Source organism: Haemorhous mexicanus, chromosome 23 (genome assembly GCF_027477595.1).
Source record: "Haemorhous mexicanus isolate bHaeMex1 chromosome 23, bHaeMex1.pri, whole genome shotgun sequence".
Classification (NCBI taxonomy): domain Eukaryota; kingdom Metazoa; phylum Chordata; class Aves; order Passeriformes; family Fringillidae; genus Haemorhous; species Haemorhous mexicanus.
Genome location: NC_082363.1, coordinates 740,558 through 764,230, shown reverse-complemented (window position 1 = coordinate 764,230; position 23,673 = coordinate 740,558). Strand labels below are relative to the sequence as shown.

General features: G+C 52.0%; 1 protein-coding gene across 1 annotated transcript in view; it reads right to left on the bottom strand.

The window, feature by feature from the left end:
* Positions 1–23,673, bottom strand: part of EPHA8 (EPH receptor A8) — a 52,447-nt gene that overhangs the window by 7,283 nt on the left and 21,491 nt on the right. The window contains exons 3-11 of the mRNA XM_059866483.1: positions 21,760–22,423; positions 9,128–9,283; positions 6,874–7,209; positions 3,852–3,976; positions 3,569–3,731; positions 2,710–2,806; positions 2,022–2,089; positions 1,420–1,545; positions 486–671 (exon numbers count right to left, since the gene is read on the bottom strand). Of these exons, the coding sequence (XP_059722466.1) occupies positions 486–671; positions 1,420–1,545; positions 2,022–2,089; positions 2,710–2,806; positions 3,569–3,731; positions 3,852–3,976; positions 6,874–7,209; positions 9,128–9,283; positions 21,760–22,423 (1,921 nt within the window). The remainder of the gene's footprint in view (positions 1–485; positions 672–1,419; positions 1,546–2,021; positions 2,090–2,709; positions 2,807–3,568; positions 3,732–3,851; positions 3,977–6,873; positions 7,210–9,127; positions 9,284–21,759; positions 22,424–23,673) is intronic.

Sequence of the window (23,673 nt, the reverse complement as noted above, 5' to 3'; positions counted from 1 at the left end):
CTGCACTGGGCAGGACTGACCCAATGATGGGGATGTGGCAACAACCCAGACAGGTATCCCTCCCTCCAGGTGCTATTGACATGGTTAGGTCAGTTTCGTTACTCTGCTGAAATTTGCATGCCATTAGTGTAAGGCTTTGCATCAGAATGTGCCTTTTTGGAGGAAGACTTCAAATTATGATTCAGTACAGGCAGCCTTTAAAATAAATGCCTTTGAGTAGGACATCTCCCAGCCCAACAATGATCTGGAGCACACTGCAGAGCCTGGTGTAGAACTGCCATGAGGAAGTTTGTTCTGGAAATGAAGGCAAGGGGGTGGCTGTCCTGGGTAAATGCACAAATATGAAAAGCCACTGGGGCAGTAAAGGATGGAGTGCACCCAAAGTGAGCCCTGACCCATTTTTTTTTTTTTCTCCCAGGTTGCCCGCAGGGAGATGCATCCCAGCTCCGCTCCGCCATACACTCCCTCCCCTCCCAGCCACATACTCCTGGTGACCACCCCCTCCAGGTGGATGACATTGGGGTGGTCGAACTGTGCCATGATGCTGGCCTCACTCAGGAAGTCCCGCCTCTGCTTCTCTGTGTAGCCTGCCTTCAGTGCTTTGATGGCTACAGGAATCTCCCTCTTCCCTGGCAGCTTCAGGCGGCCGTAGCACACCTCTCCAGACTCCCCTGCAAGGCAAAGGAAAGTGGGGGCATGGAGAGCTCCTCAGCTTCTCGTGCTCACCCGCCAACACCATGAATCATCCAGTCTGTCAGCATACATACAGCATGCCTCAGTCCCTCTGGGTTTTAGTCTGGATTTCAGTGCCCTCCAAGCCCTCCAGGATTCAATCCTCTGAAAGGATTGATCGGCTCTTGTTTCTAGTTCAGGAAGGATGGGAACATCTGAAACCACCTCTCTCTGATGCCTGTCACCGAAAGCAGTGGGCCAAGGGCAGTGATCACAATGGCATCATTCCTCTGGGTTCAGCCCTCAGGGTGCTGCTGGTGAAATTCCAGCTCCAGCTCTGCACTGTGCTTCCCCAAAAGCCCCTGTTCCTATGCAAAATTCCCTTTTGTTCTGAAAATGTGCCATTTTGCTTGCAATTTCATTTGCGTCTTGTCACCCCAGGTTTTTTCATGGGTGCATGTTGGGACACCCATGGGGACAGGCTGAGCCATCTGCTGTGTCAGCCTGAGCCGCCAGTCCCACACCTGCTGACGAGCAACCCCCTGCACCAGGCTGCTCCAAAGGGTTTATATCACTGCCTCAAAGCCCCACTCTATCCAAGGTTTTGATCTCCCAGGGCTACGGAGCAGACAAAGCTCTGCTGAGCACAGCTCTGATCCCAGCAGGCCAGGGGCACCGCTCAACCTCAGAGCATGGATTTCCCTGAGCAGACACCATGCAAAGGGGAGGCTGGGCATCAGGACTCACCAGACCCGATGACCTTCTCAATCTTGATCCGGGAGGCTTCTATTTCACGGGTGAACTCATGCACAGCTTGGCAGGGGTCCTCATATGTGTGGGGGTCCACATAGAACTTGGATTCGGGGAACTTCACTGCCAGGTTTCAAAGCAGAGAGAAGAGATCAGCACTCTCAGGCAGCCCTGCTGGGAGGAGGGACACCCAGCCGCAGGGCAGAGGGTGGGCAGGGGCAGGACAGGCTGAGGAGCCGTGGAGATAGAGCAGAAGGAACCCTAAGTCACGCTTTGGTGTAGCAGTGTTCTCAGAGCAGTTCAGGACCTGGCTGCCCAGGTGCTCTCCACATGATTGTCCCACTCCATCACCCCCCACCCCTGCCCTGCTGCTCTCTGGGATGATCCTGCTGCACTCTCAGTGCACAGTGTTCAACATTTCAACCCCATTACCAGGATGCTCCTGGGATCAGATCGCCCACTCAAGTCTCCTAAGACACGTTCCCAGAAGGAGGCAAGATACAAAACCCTTCCCCCTGGAAAACACAGCACTACCAGGGGGGTAACAGTCCATCTCTGCCCATCCATGGGGCTGGAGTTCTTCCCAGAGAGCATCCTACCTTGCCCATTCTGATAATGCATCTTCTCCTCATCAGAGTCCTGGAAAGCCTTGCTGTACCCACAGTGCCTGCCACAGGAGGACAAGGGTCAGAATAGAAGTCCCCATCCCTCACTCCCACAAGCATTCCTAAAACAGGGTAGAAGGCAGTGCATGCTGGAGCTGTGGGCAGCCAGAGAAAACACTTGGCCATACACCAGCTGCATCTCTGCATCTCACCAGCCTGACACTCTGGTACTCTGCAGGTGCTCTCCAAGGCTTGGCAGTGCTAAAAGCATGTCTGTTCCACGTGCCTGGTTCAGCCATGCTCATACAAAGCACACAGTCTCCCTTAGGTCTGTCTGCTGTAGAAAAGATCTCTCCACCCCTGACCTACCCACCAGTCCATCCAGTCAGCTCTTGTACTGGTAGTAGTTCTGGTACTGGTATTGCTATTGCTCGTGCTACTGATATTCCGTATATCATATATTATAATATACACACTGATTTATTATATTCAGCCTGCTGGCATGAGGGGAAGATCTGGAGACTGGCTCTGCCTCATGAAGTCTCTTGGCTGCCTATTAACCCTGGACCTATAGATGCTCCGGACAAACTGAAAGGAGAAGAGCTGTGCCCAAGTTCTCCCCTCCCTCCCGTCCCTGTTGGTGACCTCCAGAAAACCTCACTAGCCTCAACAAAACACTTACCTCTTCTTGCAGATCAGAACCACCAGCAAGGTGACAAGACCAGTGATGAGTGTCAGGCAGATCCAGACAATCGTCATCGTGTCGTACCGGAGAGACACTGGAAAAAGCAGAGTAGGAAGGGGGTGAGCTGGAGTGGGGAATTCACTGCTGAGCTCAGGGACATACCTACCCCATGGTCTTCAAAGACAAAGCCTTGGGCTGACAATGCAGTAATGGTCTTCAAAGATGAAGCACTGTCCCACCTATTCCCAGTTTTGAGCTTCTCACAGTGTACAGGGACCACTTACATTGGGGAAACCAAGGAGAGATCTGAGAAAGCCATGGTGACATAGCAAACATGTACAGACAGGAGACTGGAGCCTCAGGACCTCTCCAGGTCTTCCCTGCCCTAACTGCTACATCCTTCCTCCCTTTTCTTTCTAATGTATAAGCATAGAATCACAGAATCGTTAAGGTTGGAAAAGACCTCTAAGATCACTGAGTCCAACCATTAAGCCAGCATGGCCAAGCCACCACTTAAACATGTCCCCAGGTGCTATATCAACAGATTCATCGAGCACTTCCAGGCATGGTGACTCTACCACTGTCCTGGGCAGCCTGTTCCAATATCTTCTTTCAGTGAAGAAATATTTCCTATTATCCAACCTGAACCCTGTTTCAACTTGAGTCTGTTTCCTCTTGTTCCAAACACATCAGGAATGCAACCTCAAGCAATCCCTGCAGGCTGAAACACTGGGGGGGATGTGCCTTCAGGTCCCCTCCCTGTGTGGCAGTGGAACAGCGGCCATGGAGAAGGGCATCACCAGGCCCCAGGCTCCCTGCCCCACACTTCCCACACCCTACATCTGCACACACTCACCTGGCTTCCCTGTTTCCACCTCCACAGTCTGACTGAACCTCCCGCAGCCGGCAGAGGTGCGAGCCCGCACCTGGAATATGTAGCGGGTTGCAGGCTTGAGCCCAGAGATGGTGGCAGTGGTCCTCTTGGATTTCAGAGTTGAGTAGCTCTGCATTTCCTTGTCCTGGGGAAAATCAACAACAAAACCTTCTCTGCATTAGGACAGCAACCACGTCTTCCAAAGAAGCCTCTTGTGCAAGGCTGGCTGATAGCAGGGGGCTCTCTGAGAAACAAGCTCAGTTACCTTCTCATAGTACTTGATCTCGTACTCCAGGATGATGCCATTGGGCTGGTCTGGCTCTTGCCACAGCAAGGTGACACTGTTCTGGCCTGTGCTCTCCTGATGCACCACCACCACCTGTGACGGGGCTGGGGACCAGACAGGGGGTTAGGTGCCTGCTCAGGGGGGGCAGCAGGAGACAGCAACAGAGAGGAGTGGAACTAGAGCCTCAGGCAGGACCCATGGCTTAAACCAGGTTTCTGGTTTAATTAAAGCCATGTAGAGATGAGTGCTGTGATGGGGATTGCAAACAGGCTTTTACTTGTTTTGGCTGCACCAGTCTCTTTCCCATGGAGTAAGGCAGCTCTGAGAAGATGAGAAAGAAGGGCACTGTCCCAGCAGAGGCAGGAGGGGACACGGGTGATTTGCTGTGATCTGGAGCCAGAAAGGAGAAGGACCAGTGTGGTTTCAGGTCATAGAGAGTGTGGTGGCCAGTGGGCCTACACAAAAAGGGTCCATTACGGTTCCTTGGACGGACAGACTTTAAGTAGGAAAAATCTCCCCTGTACCAGGAATCAGAGCAAAGCCTCTCCCACGATGCTTTGTTGTGTATGCAAATGTGCCCCAGCTCTACCTCCCTGGTTGGCCCATTGGCCTCTCCACCCCTTTTTCCTTATATGCATATATGCCCTAGAATGTTCTACCTTCCCTGCTTACCCATTGGCCCCATATTGCCAGTGTCCCACCTCCTTTACCCTACTGGCTGCCACCCCTTGTCCTGCCTCCATACTGCCCTGAGCCCTCAGTCCATTGGCCCTCATGGTCTTCTCTGCCCCCCTTGTTGCCCGTATTTAAACCTGGACCCTCCACTATCCTTTTGTCTTTGTTCTTGCGCCCCTTCATGTGAGGCTGGAGTGAACCTCCTCCTCCTCAGAGCTTCATACAAAGACCCTTCCCACTTCTTTGTTGTTGGTGATTCTACAAGAGCTACGTGAAGTGTGTGCTGGAGTGACTCTGTGTGTGTGTGTGTGTGTGTGTGCGTGTGTGCATGTGTGTGCTGCAGTGACTGTGGGTGTGTGTGCCTGTGACGGTGTGTGACTCTGTGTGTGTGTGTGCTGGAGTGATGGTGTGTGTGTGTGCCTGTGCCACTGAGCGAGTGGCTCCGTTACTGGAGACGCTTCTGGAAGGTCGGGCGCCACGGCCAGCAGCTCGTGACTTGAGATCCCTACCGCACTGTCCCCTCTTGTTCTGCCTGCAGAAAAAGGAGAGGGGAAGGGGGAGAGGGAGAGGGGAGATGATAAGCATGGTCAGGGTTTGAGCAGCAGTCTGAAAGTGCCTGGGGCTGCTCTATTGCCTTGGGATATTTGTCATCTTCCCAGTCCTGGGCTGGGAGCCTGTGAATCTGTTCTTGTACCTGTAGCCATGCCTGAACTGTAGCTGTCACAGCTGAAGGAACCAACTCCCAGCCTCTTTTCCTGGGAAAATATCCACTGGGAGTTCCCCAGAGTGTAGTGGGTGCTGTGATGGCCAGGTGCAGCCATAGGGTCTGACTCATGGAAAGGTTTTGGGACCCACTTGTGAGCTTCACTGTCAGGTGAAAAATGGGATGTGGCAGCTCTGGGGAAGACAGAGCTGCAGTGGCCATGGCTGCAGTGCAGGGGTGTCACCAGAGCAGCACAGAGACCAAAAGAGGCCACAGGGACTGCAGCAGCAATTTTAGCTCTTTGGGCCTGGCTCCTCTGAGAAGCAGAAAATGCTGCTTGTACAGAGCACCCTGTACCAGATGGGGAGATGGGACAGGGTGGGATGGTGGGAATCCATTAAACTGCACAAGCATGGGCAATGCCTTTACTCCAAACAGCCGAGGGAATCTGTGCTGCATCTGCCTCAGCCATTGGGGCTGGGGGGACAAGGGTGACAGCACCCAGGAGGTTCCCTCATGCAGTGTCGGGGTCCCTCAGCCCCCTAGGAGGGCAGGGAGCTCTGTCACGGGCAGCAGCTGGAGCACAGAAGCTGAACTATTAAATTCCCAACACCGCTGCTTTCACAGCACCTGCTCAGAATCCATTTTGCAGCTGAATGGTCAAAATAGGAATACTCAGCGCTTCCTGAGAGCATATCCATCTGAGACATCAGGCTGAGGCAGCTCATCAGCACTTGGAGGGATTGTGAGGGATCAAGCCAGCAGGACTGAGCCATTTCCACATGCTGCAGAAGTGCTACAGGCTGGCATTAGTGACAAAGGGACATGTTCTCATGCCAGCCATGAACTATCCAGTAAGGCTGCCAAGTTTCTCCCACTGGTACCCCTGCCATGAGACCAGAAGGGGCTCAGGATCACGGGAAGTTCTTGTGGGCTCCTTTCAAACTGGGAGGACTGACAAGGAGGGTCAGTCCCTGCCCTGATCTCTCTGCTCACAGTGTGCTCCATGGAAAAATCCACGGAAAAAAGTCCTGTCCTACCTGGGCTAGAGCACTGCTCAGAGGAATTTCCTGAGGAAAGATCATTTTGCAGTGAGGAATTTGCAAAAGTGAGACTTTTCTCAGCAAACATTGCTGTCATTTGCCAGGGCCTAGCACTGGGGTGAGATAAGAGCAGAGTACGGACTGCTGCCTGGCCCTTTGGGAAGGGACAAAAGGCTGGAGGATCAGCCTGAAACATTCATAGTCCACTTAGTGCTCCCGTCAATAAACAAGTGTTCTCCGTGTCCCCTGTCTCTTGAAGAAAAGGAGCCTATAACAGTGTCTGCAAGCTGAAGTGAAGGGAACAGAGAAGAAAAAAGGACACCATGAAGCAGAAGCAGAGAAGGGTAAGAGTTACCTTGGGCTGCAATTTATCCCCAGCCGATTCCAGTTCCCTGAACCCACCTCCAGCATCATAGAGGACAGGGGTCCCATTTCTTGGCTGTCCCAAGCCCATTACAAAATCAGCCCTTCACTGCTAGAGCAAGTTCTGGCTTCTGAAGACACTGCCTGGAGCGATGCTGGAGCAACAGCAGCATCACCCGCACAGGCCAAGTCTGCAGGGGGGGGTCTGCTCTCCTACCTGCCTGGTTTGTCGTGATGTTGGCCACTGCGGCTCTCCTGGACTCCAGGCTGAGGTCAGAGACTCCGTTGACGGCCTCCACCCAGAAGGAGTAGTTGGTGTGTGCCAGCAGGTTGGTGACAGTCAGCGCTCCCTGCACCAGGCTCATCTGCTGCGGCACAAAGCGGATGCCGCTGCCACAGGCCTCACATGGCCCCGTGGCCCCCGCGCAGCGCCGGCACCGCACGTTGTACACAATGTCCGCGCGGCCGCCCTTGTCCAGGGGCGGGCCCCACTCCAGGGTCACAGAGGTGCCATTCACACTGGAGATCAGGTTCACGGGAGCAGAGGGGGGCCCTGGAAGAGAAGCAGGGATTCAGGCAGAGCAAGGGCTGCTGGAGTATTGGAAATAGTGGAGCGTGGGACCAATGGATGTTGGAATCCAGGACATTCTTCTGGCTGCCCTGGAGGACTTGAGACCCTGGCAGGGGGCTCAGAGACCTTGGCACGGAGTCAAAGACACCTGTGCCTTTGATTTTAAGCCCATGGAAAAAACTACCAACTTTGTATGAAGATGTACAAGCCGCAAGAGTTTGAAGGGAATTATAGTGAATTTTCCACAGGGTGGAAAAGTAGAATGGGGGTTTTTGGAATGGGGGTTCAAGAGGCAAGACGGAGGAATCTGGGCATGTTCTGTCTTTCTCCTTCTTCTTCTTCTTGTCCTCCATCTTCTGCTGTGATGGTGGCACTTACAGAGACAGACTGTCTAACATAGGTGATAGGTATTGGGAAATTATTGTAAATAAAGTACAACTAGTTTTTAGTATAAAAAAATAACACCGCCCTGAGGGCAGTCAGTGTGCCACAAACTGACCTGCCAGACAGACTTCAGAAGGTCAGAGAAAGAATGTTATAGATAAGGAAAAATAAACAACCTTGAGAAGAAGAGGCAAGGAATCCCATCTTCTTCTTCGGTCTCAGGGCTGGGAAAAAGAGACTTTCTAACACCTCGGGGTCATCTCGACACCAGAGACCCTGTCAAATGGAGATGTGTCTTGGGCAGCAGGACCTGAGCTCAGAAACACTGCTGCAAGGGACACAGAACTGCCCAGAGCAGTGAATGTGAGGGACATGAGACAGCAAAGACACAGGCAGGGCACAGGGTGAAATGCCTTGGAGGTAAAACGGTCAGGATCAGGATGCCAAATGCTAGACAGCAAGAGCTGGTGTTAGTTCTGGGGGAAGCAGGAACCAATGGTGAGGCAAGAAGATTTGCAGGGAGAGCAACAGTTGATGAGCTGGATATGCTCACCTAAAGGGAAAGGTGAACTCACATTTCCTTGGCAGATTAATAAACTTGGGTGGATATTCCTTAGAGAAATGCAAGTCAGGTGCTGCTTATCCCTCTTTCACCCTGGCCTCAGCTAGCAATGCCACACCTGTCTGTCCTCCTGGACCAATTGCAGAAAGGAGGACTCCCCCTGGGATGTTTTTGTCCCCTTTTAATAGCACTGGGCTCCTCAAAGCAGCCTATTGCAAAGCTGAGCTGAGACCATAAGAGAAACCCTGGTGTCGCTGTCCACCCACAGAGGAGGAGAGCACAGCAACACTTGAACAGACCCCATGGCTTCCCAGGGGTGCCTGACTTCTGGGAAAGGAAAGCTATAGTGGGGGGTTCAATCACTTCTACCAGGTAACAAGTGACAGGACAAGAGGAAATGGCCACAGGCTGTGCTACAAGAGGGTTAGATTGGGTATTAGAGAAAATTGCCTCATAGAAAGGACAGTCAGGCATTGGAACAGGCTGTCCAGGGAAATGGTGGAGTTACCATCCCTGAAAGTGTTCAAAAAAACGTGTGGATGTGGCACTTGGGAGCACAGTTTAGGGGTGAGCATGGTGCTGGGCTGATGCATGGACCTGACAAACACAGAGGCTTTTCCAACCTTAATGATTCTGTGACCCTCTGACACTGGTCAGCGGCGTTTGGAGAGCAACAGGATGGGGTTGACACAGAGGCAGTGAGGGAGTGCAGCTAAGGAGGGCTCAGCTCACATGCCAGACAGATACTCAGGGTTGTAGAGCTGGTGGAGCACCTTGGACAGCAGGTACAGGGCCAGGGGAGAGTGCTGGGCTCAGGCAGGAGCAGCAGCCAGGTCCGAGGATGCAACACACGTGCCCCAGTGCAGCACAGCGGGGCACAGGACAGCCAGAGTGTTCAGGAGGTACTCAGGGGATACTCAGGAGGTACTCGGGGGATACTCAGGGGGTACTCACGTGTGCAGGCAGCTGAGGGGGGGTCCTGCATGGCGCGGTAGAAGCTGCTGTCACAGTGGCACACACGAGCTGCCCGGCTTGCCGAGTGGCTGTGCAGGGGACATTTGGCACACAGCTGGTCCCCAGGGGCTGATTTGTAAAATCCCAGCTGGCAGGCTGCAGGGAGAAGGGCACAGGTCAGAGGGATGTGCCTGGATGAGGATCATCCCACAGCTCAGCAGATCCCACCAGCACAAAGCTCAGCTCTGTTCTCATGTAGTGCACAGCAAACCAGCCTTTCTCCCCTGCACCTGGGCGAGTCCCCTCCAGCTGCTCATCTGGAAACTGAGCTCCATTCCCCCAGCTGCACTTACTGCCATCCTGACACCCGTTCCCCACTGCTTCACAAGCAAACTTGAGTGCCTCTGCTGTTTAGGAGCTGCCTGCAAAGCTACAGGTATTCTTGCCCCTGTGCCTTGCCTGCTGTCCAGCCACTGTCTGCCCTCAGGACAGAGAGCACTGCAAGGATCAAACCATGGAAGCACTGGAAATCTATTGGCAACTACTCCAAAATACCATTTATGGGGCAAATTTACAACACAGTCCTCACTTTACGGTGGTTGCCACGAACAATGACTATGCCCAGGTTCCCAAAAGCATCTATGTGGGAAGTCTCCGAAATTAAATCTCCACATCTGGGACATGGTACATGTCCCTCTGCAAGACTCTGGGGTGCTGTCACACAGAGCAACAAGTTTTCTTGCACAAAATGATAGGGAAAGAGCCTCTCTTGTTGCATAGTACAGCAAAAGGCACTGCATGCCTGCTGCCCTCTCTCTGGAGGCAGAGGGACATTCAGGCCAAATGAGACAGCCTTGGCAAAAAGTTTTTTTCTGACAATACAACCTGCCTGCAGTTCCTCTGCCTCCTCCTGATACAGGAGCTCATCCCATGCCCATTGCTCTGGTTCATCCTACCCCTTCTCCAGCAGCCCCTCAGGTAGTTCCTTTGTCACACAAACAAGCAGCTTGTCTCTCGTTAAAAAATCGATTTCTTCAAGAGTGACATGTGGCATGTCAGGTATCTGTCTGGGGGTGGAAGGATCTGCCCTCTCCTGCAGACTTAGATTCCAAATAAGGGAAAGCAGGCTCTCTCTGGGTCCCTGTGCCATGAGGTACTTTTAGGACCAGTTCTAGTGATTCAAGGATTATTCCTGACTCTATCTCATCTCTGGTATTTTTTCCCACTGAGGTAGTAATACCTTCATTTTCTCATCTTTACCTCCAGTGGCCAGATTTGCATACAGCCTCAATCTTTGCTTTCAGGCATGTAAAAGGGGTTTTTTTTTGTGATCCAGCATCCTCAGTGGGCTGTGTCTCTCCGTGCTGTTTGTTCTGTTTCAAGGTGCTGATTTATTTTCTTATTAATAACACTCCTTTCCTTGCCACAGATCTCCCTGGACTGATGCTACCAGCATATTCCACCTCTCACACACTGTACAGTGACTCAAGGGCCTTTGTATAACTGAGCTGCTCTAGCAATGGCAGCTGAGGGCCGTGCTCCAGTCATGTGTCCCTGGTGTGGGGAGCACTTGCTGGTCCCTCTCTGGGCTCTGTCATCAGTTTCTGTGGCACTTTTACACAGTGCTCTGTTAACAGCAGGGGAGTGATACCACTGGCAGGACAGACATGTGCTGCATGTGCCAGAGGTGGTGGCACAGGCTGGTGTCACATCTTGGTATAGCAAAGACCAGCAGTTCCAGACTTTGTTCCCAAATTTCTGCTTCTCCACTCCCCAAAAGGCATCAGGGCAAGGAGCAGAAATGCCCAAATTTGAGGATGCAAGGGAAGGCAGACGTGAAATTGCAGCAGCTTGGGGCTGGTTTTTTTTCTCCAGCTCTTCTGGCACCTTTCACCTCCTCAAGGGCATCAGGAGAGGAGAGAACTCGGAGGATGCAGATTTTCAGGGGATTTCATGTCCTCCCTAGGACAGCCCGAGACATTTGGCAGGGTCTGATGCTGACTGGTCCTGAGGATACCAAGAGATTCAGGGACTCTGCCCTTGCCAAGTGCCCCCTGATGCAGCACCCTCCAGTCTGCATCACATGAGCACAGATACACCCTGTTCTCATGTGGGGACAAATCTGGGAGGCAGCCAGCTGGTGGAAAAAACCCCAACCAAACTCCCAAAATAAATAATAAGAAAGAAAATTTCCCAGTTTTCCTGTGTGGGAAAGGATGAAGACACTGCATGAGCACGGATGGGAGCTGAGCAATGGGACAGCCCCAGTCGGTGCTGGGCAGGTGCAGGACAGGAACTGCTGCCTTTAACTTGTGTGAATGTCCCTTGGACCTGCAAACCATCATCCCTACCCATGCAGCAACCAGCAACTTGTGACTCCAGAGGCACTGGAGTGGTTCCCTCCACCACTATTTAATTAAGGGCAGAGAAATCAGTGCTGCCTCAGGTACGAAAAGACAGGCAGCAGGAAAGATGGGAGCACGAAGCACAGCAGATTTGCATGGAACAATTGTAATCACTTAGCATTTAATGCTGTAAAAAACCCATTAATTACCGGTAGCAATGAGTCACAATTATTTTAGATGCACTCAAGGGGAAAATTATACTAAATGACAAATTACAGGTGAATTTGTGCACCAGGGCAGAGCCATCAGGAGCCAGCTCCCTGCACATGGATGGCATGAGCAGGCAGGGAGGGCTGGGGGGCACCTGGTGCTGGGACAGGCACTGCTCAGGGGGTCATGTACCTCTGAGTGCCTCAGTGCCCACTTTCGAGGGAAGCAGGACACAATGTGCAAAGCCCTCACGGGAGAGGGCACCACCTCCAGCCTGCTCATAGTATGAGACACCTTCAGTACAGGATGCCAGGCATGAGCTCTCTCATGCCATGCCAGTGACATGTGGAAGGCCAGGACCTCCCAGGTTAGCTCTGGGAAGAGCAAACAGCAGAGAAGTGACCAGTAGGAAAAATTCAATCAAATGCACCAGGTCTAAAACACACTGGGCTCCACAGCCGTGGTTGTGGCACACACAGAAGTCTCCTAGGTCTGCAGCCATCCAGCAGAGAGGTGCAGAGTGGTTGTTCTGCTGTCTTCATGGCAGTCAACTATAGCCACCTGCCAGAAGTGCCCTCCCTGGAGCCCTGGGGAAGGTGAGGGTTTCTTTTATTCCTATTATTTTATGTAATTGACACCCTTGCTCTGAATCTGAGGATCTCAGGTCCTGCCTCTTTGTGAGACACCAGAAGTGCTGCCATGTCCCCAGTGCCAGCCCCAGCTGCCTGTCCCTGCAGTTTGATCTCACATGCACAGTGGGGTTTTGCAGTGCACGTGGGACAGGAGCAGCTCTTCACCTGCCACTCAGCCCAAGACTTGTACACCTGCATTCTTCCTGCAGCCCAGACACTTGGGTTATCCTAGTGTCACCAGCCAAGCCTACAAAACCCAGTGTTGAACCTGTGCTTGGCAAAGCACATCTCTAGCCCTGTATTGCACAAGTGAGTCCCCCGTGATCACTCCAGACCTGTCTGGGTTTATCCCATGGGGCTTGCACTGATTCCCCCACCCTGCACTGCACACCTTGCCTGTTTTCCCAGCCCACCAGCCCCACTGTCACGTGTCACCTGCCCAAAGGACCCTGCAGCAGCAGCTTTGTCTCAGGAACAGTGATCATGGAGAGCCCTGCCAGCCATCTGGAGTTCGCTCCATTTGTTTCACTCCCCCTCCATCCTCTGGGGACAGGACAACATCTGCTAATAAGCTGGCAGAGCTCAAGAGATGATGGATGGACCTGTCAAGGATACACTAGCAGGGAATGAGCTGCTCCTCTCCCTCTCAAGTGGCTGCCTGGAAGCAGTGCTCTGCAGGTGGCCCTGGTGGGACCACCAAGGGCTGCTCCAGCAGGGCTGCAAATGTGAACACTGCCCCCATGTCAGTCTCTCTTGGCTCGGTCCTCTGCCCAGGAGGTCTGGGCAGGGTGAGGGCATGGCTGAGGGTGACATGGGGCAGCTCTGTGACACTGGTGCCACCCTTCCTGGCCCTTCAACAGATTTGGGCATCTGCAAGCAGCAGAAGAGTAGCCATGTATCTCCCTTTGGCCATGCTGGGAAGAGATAGAGATGGAAATAAAGGTGTCACAGCCACTGTGACAGCCAGAGACAGGCACCAGTCCCAGAGCCCCCCAGGCTGCACAAGCCAGCACAGAAAATCCCAGCCTCCTTTCCACCCAGTTTCAGCATGATGCCTCAAATCTCAGCTCCCGTATGACACAGACACTGAAACAGAAGCCAGTTATTCTCAGTCATGTCTTAAAATGACACATTTGCCTCATTGTCCAAAATCTTCTGTTTTAGCAGGGCTACGCTCCCCTTTCCCTGCAATCCCAGGTCAGCCCAGGCTCTGGGCTGTTTCAGTGGCCTGGAGAGAGTTTGGGGGCCTGGCTGGGCTGGTGCTCTCAGGAATCCCCTGGTTCAGAGGTCATGCCTTGCCCTATGGCCCTGCTGGTGGTCACATACCCTCCTTGTGCTGCTTGTCTCCACACTGCCTCAGGCCTGGTCGCCTCTGGCCCCTGAGCATCACATTAGCCTGTCCACAGCCCCACTCCCACCTTGCAGCCCTTTGTACAGTTCACAGATCTTCCCACCCCCAATACAACCCAGCACACCACTACACACCCCTGAACTTGTCTCCTATTGCCCCAGACTCCACCTCACATCACTTCCCCACTTCTTGGCCCTTTTCCCCACAATTAACCCACTTCACAGCCCACTGTACCCCTGAGTCTTCCAGAGGGGGAAACAGGAGGAGATTTTTACCCATGAAAGATTTGCAAAGCCAGCAAGACCCTGTGCTTGGGGCTCCCAGCAAACGGCACACACAACAAAGGACACCCTGCATCCTTCTTGGTAAAACCCAGATTTCACTGCCATCAGAACAAGTTGTATTTAGGAGGATCCTGGCCTTCCAAGTGGAGTAATTCCACTTGTAGTGCTGGGAAAACTGTAACTGCAGTTGTACAGACTGGCTGCATCCCAAACTGGAAATCTGCATGATGCTGCCATAGAAAAATCAGCAGGTTTTAGAGTCACAGAATCACTCAGAGTCACACCTCTAGCATAGAATTCCAGAATCCCAGGTTTGGTTTGGAAGGGACCTCAAAGATCATCCAGCTCCCCTGCCCTGCCATGGGCAGGGATACCTTTCTCTAGACCAGGTTGCTCACATCCTCATTCAACCTGATTTTAGTACTGTTGGACACACACCTGACTCTCTTCTCTTTCCCACATCTTAAAAAATGAAAAATAAAACCAGGAAACATCCAAGTCCCAGATTGCTATGAGTGCTGCTCTGCTGCCTGATGCAGACATCCTTCTGTGGGAGTGGGGGTGAGGCTGTGCAGACTTGTGTAGGTGAGACACCCTGACATGCTCAGAGCAAAGGCTTTTTTTTTAAAGCTTATCCAGGGACAGGCTACAGCTTGCTGGAGTAGAGTGGAAACTGGCAGCCTAGTGCCAGAATTAGAAAAAAGCTGTTTCCCATACTCAGTCTTGTCAAAGAGTTTTAGACAGAAATATCCAAAGCTTCTGAAAAAACCCCACAGATTTCACCAAACCAAAAGCAAACCCAGAAAACACAGTCTAGAAGAAGGGTTGTCACACCTGAAGGTGACAGTGCTGGAGGTAACTCTGTATCCATTGCAAGGCATGAAAGAGGAAAGGAGACACAGAACATCAAGAGCTTCATCTCATCCCTGGCAGGAGTTGGAGTGCAGTCTGGAGGGGCATGTGAGCCCTCTCAGCACATCCATATGGCTGTGGATGTGTAGAGAGGCTGAGCTGTAAAATGAGGGTGCCCAGACATTCCAGGGCCAGCACAGCCCTCACCCGCCACTGCTGAGCTCCACCAGTCTTTGGATCTTTCTCCTTCCAGCAGAAGGGGCAGCAGCAGCAGCTTGTTTTCAGAAGGGGAAGAAGCCCTGACACAAACAGTTACATAAGTGGCATCAAGAGCTCCTGCCAAGGGCAGAACAAGTTTCTGGCAGGGCCCCGCTGCTCTGTGGAATGAGGAGAATCTCCATGCAAGGCAATCTCACCAAGCCTCTGAATGTGCCGGTGGGGAATTCGAGATCCCCGCCCCGTGTTACACTATCCCCAGTGTAAGGACTGGTGCAAAATTCCAGGTCTTTCTCATGTTCTGTGTCTTAACTCCCCAACAACAGCTTCCCAGGCACCTGCACACTGGAAATCCAGAGGAACAACCTGTGTACACCACCCAAAGGCAGCCAAGTTTTATGGAAGAGTTCAAAATAAAAATCTCCTGAAAAAAATACACATTCCCAAACTGGTGAATGTCCTCATCCATCATAGCCCAGCTGCTCTTCACCACTTCTCAGAGGGACACAGAGACCTGCTAAGCACAAATAAAATTTGATTAATCCCCATCACTACCCTGAACTCCAGCTCACAATCATTCTCACCCTTCATTTCTGTCAGCACCGAAACACAGAAAACTCAGAGGAAAAGTGGCACACAGAAAACTCAGAGGAAAAGTGGCACACAGAATATTCAGCCAAGGACAAACCCTATATTGTTGTGTTGGTGAGATACAGTGGTGCTCTGCAGGCAGCTCCATTCTTTCTGTTTGTTCCTTAGCAGAGAAATAACTAGATGGGTGTTGGGGTTCTGCTTTGTTTTGTTTTCCAAGCAAATGCAATTAGCCACTGCATTTTAGAGGTGGGAGTGATGCTGGAGATCCTGGGATCACTCTGTCCTGCCTCCTGCCTTCTCCAGTGATCTCACTGGGCTGAATTAGCTACAGACACACACAGCCCAGCATCCCTAGGGTCCAAGCCTAGAAGTCAGGTCTGTGACAGTGAGCTGGAGGTCATGGTATGAGTCAAGTGTGAATCCAAGGATCCCACCCCAAGGCTGGATAAGCCTCTAGAGGAAGAAGTCTTTCCTAATGAAAAAAGAAAGAGAGCAGGTTTAGATGGTATATTGGGAGAAATTCTTCCCTGTGAGGGTGCTGAGGTCCTGGCACAGGGTGCCCAGGGAAGCTGTGGCTGCCCCATCCCTGGAAGTGTTCCAGGCCAGGTGGGATGGGGCTTGGAGCTGCCTGGGGTACTGGAAGGTGTCCCTGCCCATGGCAGGGGCTTGGAAGGAGATGAGCTTTAAGGTCCCTTCCAGCCCAAACTTTGATTCTGTGTTCCTGGATAGTCACAGCTTATGCATCTTGGAAGACAAACTGGCTTTTTTCTTTCTTTTTTTTTTTTTTTTTTCTTCTTTTTTTTCCTTTTTTTCTTTTTTGGTGGGAGGGAGGATGCAGAGCTTTGGGATGAGCAGCTGATAGCTTTGCAAACCACAATGAAAATCTTGAAATTTTGTGAGTCACCAACTTTTTTTGATTCTGTTGTCTGGCATCAAAGAGAGAACTTTTGCATAACTCCCACAGCACCACTTTGGAAATGTTTCTGCCCCTGGCCTTGAAAGATTTGTCTTACTACACTCATGGCAGAACCCCTCTGTGTGGGATACCTGGGGAATTGGTGCCACCAGCTTTGGATACCAGGTACAGCTTGGTACCCCGACAGCAGGCAGAGGATGCTGCAGGCAGGTAAGGCTGTGGCTTGGGCCTGCCATGTGTGTGCTGGGACTTGCACAGAAATTCCTCTTGAAATCCACACCAAGAAAACTGAAACATCTTCCAAGTTATTTGCTTGGAGCTCCCATAACAGGGTATTCTCATAGAATCATGGACTCACCAAATGGTTTGGATTAGAACGGACTTAAAGCCCATCTCATTCCACCTGTGGCTGGGACACCTTCCAGTAGACCAGGCTGCTCCAATCCCCATCCAGTGCCTTCTCCTGGCATGTTTCTCCTCAGGTGTTTCCAGGGCTTTCCCTGCTCCTGTTCCTGGCTTTGCCCCCAGCACAGTACATGGGGTGCAGCTGGATAGGGTTTCCCATCCTTTCACACAACTCTGCTCCCCCCTTGCCCCACCAGCTGTGGGACTTCCTTCCTAAATGTCCATGGATACAAAACTGTATTCACAAGCACATAATTACCAAGCTGGGTATTTTCTTCTCTTAATTAGCAATGCTGTAGTGCTTAAATTGCTTGATTAAAGTTGCCCACAAGGAAGTTTTAAGGTACATTAAATCTGCTGATTGGTTCATCAGCATGAATCCCACCAACTGGAAAAAAATTAACTAGCTTCCAGATTGCTAACTAGACTCTCCAGATCCATTTCCACCAGCTGTGTACCACAGGAGGCACGAGAGAGATCAGCAGTCCTTCGTCTGTTCCCACCTCTCCTTCATTTTGGGGGCTGGAGGGGAAAGGGTCCCAGCAGTGGCAGTGTCCCTCTCTTCGCTTGTCCAGAGGAAAAAGGCTGTTTTCTCGCTGAAGCAGAGCTGGGTAAAATCTAACCCAGGGCCAGATCCTCATTCAGCCACGTACATCAGACCTGTGTTTGGTGGCTGTTCTCACTCAGGCTACAAACACCCATCCTCAGGTACAAATTGGCTGCTGGCGCAGGAATTAGGAATTGCTCAGTTCCTCCTCCCTGATCACCATTTTCCATCTAAAGGGAACAGCCAAACTGAAGGTCCCAAGAATGAAGGGAAAGCATCCAGAGTAACCAGAACACCCAGAGGATAAGATGCCTGTTTCCAAACTTCAGATAAAATGTCTGAACAGCTCCTGAAAGCCATCAATATTCATCAAAGAAGCTTTTTGGGAGTGGCATTTCTGCCAAAAGCTCATCCACCCACTCTGACAACGGGAAAGAGGGCCTGCCTTCTTTTCCACTTGATTATTAACAAAAATCTTTCCTGGGAGATTCTGTGCTCCTGGGGGTCCCCGATGGCTGGATGCTGGGTGCGTTTGTGTCAACTCCCAGCGAGCAGCACCATGATCTATAGCCATGGCACTGCTGCAAACAAACTCCCTCTGTGTGTACAGCCTGTGAGCAGCTGAACAGATTTTAGCCCAACTTGAAGTTTTGCTCACTGATAGCTGGTGAGAGATGCAGCCCAAGAAATAATTGGGACTTGACTCAAAAGGGGGACCCTGATGCCAGGACCATGGATTTACATGGTCCAAGGACCAAGGTCTACCCACCAAGGACCACCACCAAAACCCAAGGTCCTGGTGTCTAAGGAGCCTGACAGCCCTCCCCAAAGAGGGCTGACCAAGGCTGGTAGGAGGGATGTGATTGAAGAGCCACTGCCCCCACCTGCCTGACCCTCTGTGTCCACCTCTCCATCCATCCATCCACACACAGGATAGGGTACTCATGCCTCAGCTCTCAGCCTTTGGGGAGGTGGATTATGTGCCCTTCCCTGCTCACAGAAGCACAACCAGGCTCCCCTTTCCCATCCCTCTAATTGCACTGACCTTACTGAAATGGGTATCTATTTGTCCTGCACAGCAGTTGCATATCAATAAGGCGAATTATGCTGATTGTCTCCTTATCTGATAAATTCCTGGGACAGATCCCTTTCCCTCCTGCTCTTGCTTATTCTGCTGTTTAGGCAGAGCAGTTGCTATTTGCTGTCTGCAAGAGATGTTAATGTGTTGTGTGTGGACTGTTGCATTTCAAGGAGGAAAAGAGCAGTCCGAGGCTGTGGGTTAGGAGGTGAGTAAAGAAAAGCCCTTCAGAACCTTGAAAACAGAGGGAAAAACAAGTGAGCTGTGCTGTGCCAGGAGGAGTTTTATCCTTGGGGTGGCTGAGGCACAAGATGCTGTGGGACTAAATGCTGGGAATGTTAGGAGCTGGCAGATCCCAGGATGTCATCAACAGATGTAGGAATTCCAGCTCAAATCCCATTTCTGTTTAGTAAGGTACTGTAGCAAATGTGCCCAATCCCTTCTGGAGAAGGGGGTTCTCTGGAGAGGAATCTAGCAGAGGCATTAGGCACAGATATGGGGACAAATGTCTGGTGTGTGGGGGCTGTGACACATTCAATGCCAAGCCAGCTGGCATCCTCAGATGATCCTGATCCCAGCGCCCCTGGGCTGAGGTCTGGCCCCCTCAATCCCGTGGAAACTGTCCCTCACATCCTTATGGCAAACAGCAGGACATCAAAGCAAGGCAAAATGTGGATCCTGCTGGGATGGGTGCAGAAGTCAGAGACCCCAGCCACCATCCCCCTGCCCCAAAAAAGGGCAGTGAAGGATCCAACATGATAGATGACAGCAAAGCCCCATCCCTGCAAGGCCAGGCTGAACAGGGCTTGGAGCAACCTGGTCAAGTGGAAGATGTCCCTGCCCATGGCAGATGGTGGAAATGGAATGAGCTTTAAGATCCCTTTCAACCCAAACCAGTTTGGGATTTCAACAACTCTGTAATGGGGATGAGAGGCAGAGAAGTTCCTGATGTGTCTAGGAACATCTTTCACCATGTCCCACCTCACCCCTTCCTTCCCAGGTCTGTGTCACTGCCTTACTTCTCCTCTGAAGGGCTGGGAACAGCCCTGGCTATGGTCTGGTTTCCTGAGCTGTCTTCCACCACTCTGGCAGGCCCTTAGGAAAATGAATGTTAGAGGAGGGGAAGAAACCTCCATTGTTCAAATATCTTTAGCTTTGACAAATAAGGCGTCCGGCTGTGAAAGGCAGAAGGAAATTAATTTGGAATCATATTTTAAACACTGCCGTAGAGGCAAAGTATCTTCTCTAATTTCTCCCCCTCCACACCTCCTCTCCCCAAGCAAAAAATGAATTTCCCTGATATTTATAGAAAGATTATTAGGGCCACAAGGAGTGATTTATACCATCTCATCCCTGTGACCGAGAATGAAAAATTGCTGGGGCGACAGCCACTGGAATCCTGCTTTTGTCCGCCTGACAATTAAAACGGCTAATTTCCAGCTCCAACAGATCTGCTGGGCTTATAAATCATCCCCAAAAGGCACTTTTCAGCCTGAAAAATGAACTCTGCCCCAATCAGACATAAGATCAGAGATTTGCATCTGTTTGCCTTCATGTATAAATATATGTCCTGCTGCCACACCAAAGAGGATGCAGGAAAGAAGGTGCTGGCCCTGTTCACTCCATGTCGGGTCTGGAGCCAGAAAAATGGTACAGGGAAGGCAGGAGGGTAAGAAAACACTGATGTCAGAGAAAGTCCAGTGACATTTTTGTCCTGTTTCTGATGCTACAAGGCTTGTAGAGTTTTACCAGAGAGCATTGCTGGGTCTGAGTGTGTCTGCGGGGCCACCTGGGAACATATGCTGGACCACGCTTCCTCCTGTGCCATACCTGTGGCAGGAGCAATCCCACCAGAAACAGGCAGGAGGGCAGAGAAGGGGCTCTGCCACAGCTTTGCTCCAGGAGAGAGCAAACCTATCCAAGGAATCACATGAAAATGAGGCAGGCAGAGCCCAGCACCAATGCCACAGCCTTGCTCAGCCTCCTGCCTTTGGGAAGGGGATGTACTGGGACAGAGTGTGCAATACAGGACTGCTGGAGGGGAACAGTAGGAAGGGCTGTTTTGTCTGTCTGAGCCGACTTGCAGCTCCTTGTAGTGGTGGGAGCCACTGTGCCAGCCAACCAGGAGGCCCATGCCAGTGCCCCCTCCTGCAGTAGCACAAGCCTGGCCCCACACACATCTTTGCACCCACTCTTTAACATGATGGAAGACCTTTTCTGAGTTATTAGATCTATCCCAGGACAAGTTTCAAATCTGTCACAGACAGGAGGAGTTTCAGATAAAAGCATTTATTCTGCCCATCCTTCCCACACTGTAACTGGAGACCTGCAGGAGCCAGTGTGGGTCCCAGCAGCCCCTGGATCCATTCCAGTCTGGTGTTGGACGTCCTGACCTTGAGCCAAGCCTCCCTAACTTGATGTTACCACGAAACTCAAACAAAGGCCCCGCACTCATATTTGTGCTGCTCCCCCTCAACACATCCCATGAAGAAACAGAGAGCAAACAAATCTGTGTGGAGGGCTCTCCCGGGGAGCCCGTGCTCTGTATGCACACATCCCTGTGCTGCTGCTGGTCACCTCACCTGCTTATCACAGTTTGTTCAGTTGGCAGCTCAAAGCTGCCCAGTGGCACTGAGGGCCCCTGGGAAGGCTCCCCACACCCCTGCATGAGGGGCTCTGCAGCAGACCTAGGAGGTGAGGGATGGAGGCAATGACCTTGTTCCATGAAAGCTCAGTGTTTTCCTTTTTGCTTTTCTCCCTTTCAAACCCATTCCAGCAGTGGGTGTTTTGAGGAAGCCAAGTAATGCCCTGCTGGAGCACACCAGAGATCTCAGCACCAGTCAGAGCTTCTGAGGGCACTGAGCTGGGATCTCTGGGGCCAGTGATCCATGGTACAGAAAGATGGAACCAGAGCAGTCCCTGTCCTGATGCCAGCCAGTTCCTATCCCAAAGCCCTTCCCTGTGCACCAGGACCTGTCAGAGCCACAGGAACTCCCAGGGAGTTTGTCAGTCATACCAGCCACATATTTTGGAAGCATGAACCCAGCCAGCAAAGGCATGGACAGCCCTGGGCCTCCACAGAGACCAGCTATCCAAGTTTCTGTGAGCAGGCTTCTGTCTTCAGCCCTTCCCCAAAGAAGCAAGAGCCCCTTGCAGCCACCCCTTCCCTTGCAGGCACTGCAGGCAAGAAGTAGGGACTCACCCATGCAGGAATCCCGCTGCTCTTCATAGCCAGCACTGCACACACACTTTCCGATGGGCACCAGCCACTCTCCCTCAGCACTGCAGTACATTTTGGGGGTGTCCCTCTCCTCAGAATGGCCTACGCACTCTCCCCGCACTTCCACCAAGGAGGACGAGTCTGCCCCAGTCACAGCCTCGGAGAAGGACGCCAAGTTCCTCACAGTAGCCGGGCACTTCTTGTAGTACACGCGCACCGAGACGATGGCAATGCAGGCACCTATGTCCTGGAAGGCCAGGTAGAAGCCCCTCTTGCTCAACGGCCCCACGCCCCGCACCTCTGTGTTCAGCTTCAGGCGCCGCACACCCAGGTCCACGTTGGTGAAGCTCTCATCTGCTGCAATCGTGTCGATCTTCAGGAACTGGCTCTGCCGGGTGCTGGTGCCCAGGTCCCGGTCAGACTCCATGTAGTAGAGGTTGAAGGTCTCCTTGCAGGTGCCCAGCACACCTGGCATGCTGTTACAGTCCCTCAGCGTGAATTTGATCTCTGCATAGACCCGACGCGCTCCATCCCGCTGCACCCAGTTGGTCCGGAGCCAGTTGTTCTGGTTGGGGGTCATGACGTTACAGACCTGGTAGGTGTGGATGGGGCTGAAAAACTCATCCATTTCATTGATTGAATCCCACTGTAGGACAGAGAAAACAGGTCGTTCCAGATATTCCCAACCCCTGGGGGAGCAGGGAGCATGTAGGAGGGTGTGCCATCTCCCACCCCTCTGCTCCTGTGGAAGGTCTGGGTGGGAGGTCACTGCTGCCACAGAGCAAAGGGAAATGAGGAGCACTCGTTAGCTGCACTAATTTGGGCAGTGACACCCAGTTGTAGTACTGTGGGAGGTGCAGCCCTGCTTGAAGAAAGGAACACTAGCTGAGGTCCTGGCAGAAGCTGTTGGCAATGTGTGTTGGGGAGGGCTCCAAACCCTCCAGGTCATGCCTGCAAGTCCCTTTTCCTGGTGCTCAGCCTGTCATTTCCAGCAGCAGCAGGAACCACCTGCCTTGTGCTCAGCTGAATCTCCACTGGCTCATGCACTGTCCATGCACAAACTAAACTGGGTGCTTTCCATCTGGAGAAGGAGTTTCTGGGTGGATACCAGAGGGTGAAGGGGAAGCATGTACTGAGCACTGCACTGTCAGCAAGAAATGTGGATTCATGGGGGCTCAGAGGTCTCTTCTTCCCTGCAAGGTGGTGCCAGTGTGGCTCCTCAGTGTGAGCCCACAGTGCCCAACCCAGATGAGAGGCTGGATCAGGGCTGGCTCTGGGAACCAGAACGTTCATGGCTTGACAGCTCAGGGGTGAAAATTCCATATACTTGTGGCTGCAGGGCAAATCTGGGGAAGAGATACTGGCAAAAGCAGGTTGCAGCAAGCAGGATTGCAATGGAGGGTGGTCTGGATAAGTTTAGAGGGACAGGGACATGGGCGTCACACAAGGGAGGGATGCTAAATGGGTTTAAGTGATAGGAAGTGAGAAGAAGTAGTGATGTTTTGGATATGAGCTCCATAGGTGAAGAACAAGTAGAACTTAGCTGTTGGGAGCTACATGACACTCCTGGGGTCTCAGTCTTGCCTGGCATCTCCCTCTCCACTCTCACCAAATTCCTCACCAGGACACACAGACTTTTGCTGCACTGGGGGCTTCTCACCACCTCTTTAGCTCACATTTCTGCTCAAACCAGGTACTCCAATCATACCCCCATGGATGGGTCTGGGACCCCTGAATTCTTAGGAGAGAAGGGGAGGAGAAAGAGGATCAGAGGAGAACTTCAAACCATCTGGCTTTTCCCCAAACTTAGAAACAGGCTTTGAAGTGCCACCCCCATGCCCAAGTCCAGCTGTAAGGGACAGCCTCAGATGCAATGCTGCAGAAACTGGGGAAGGC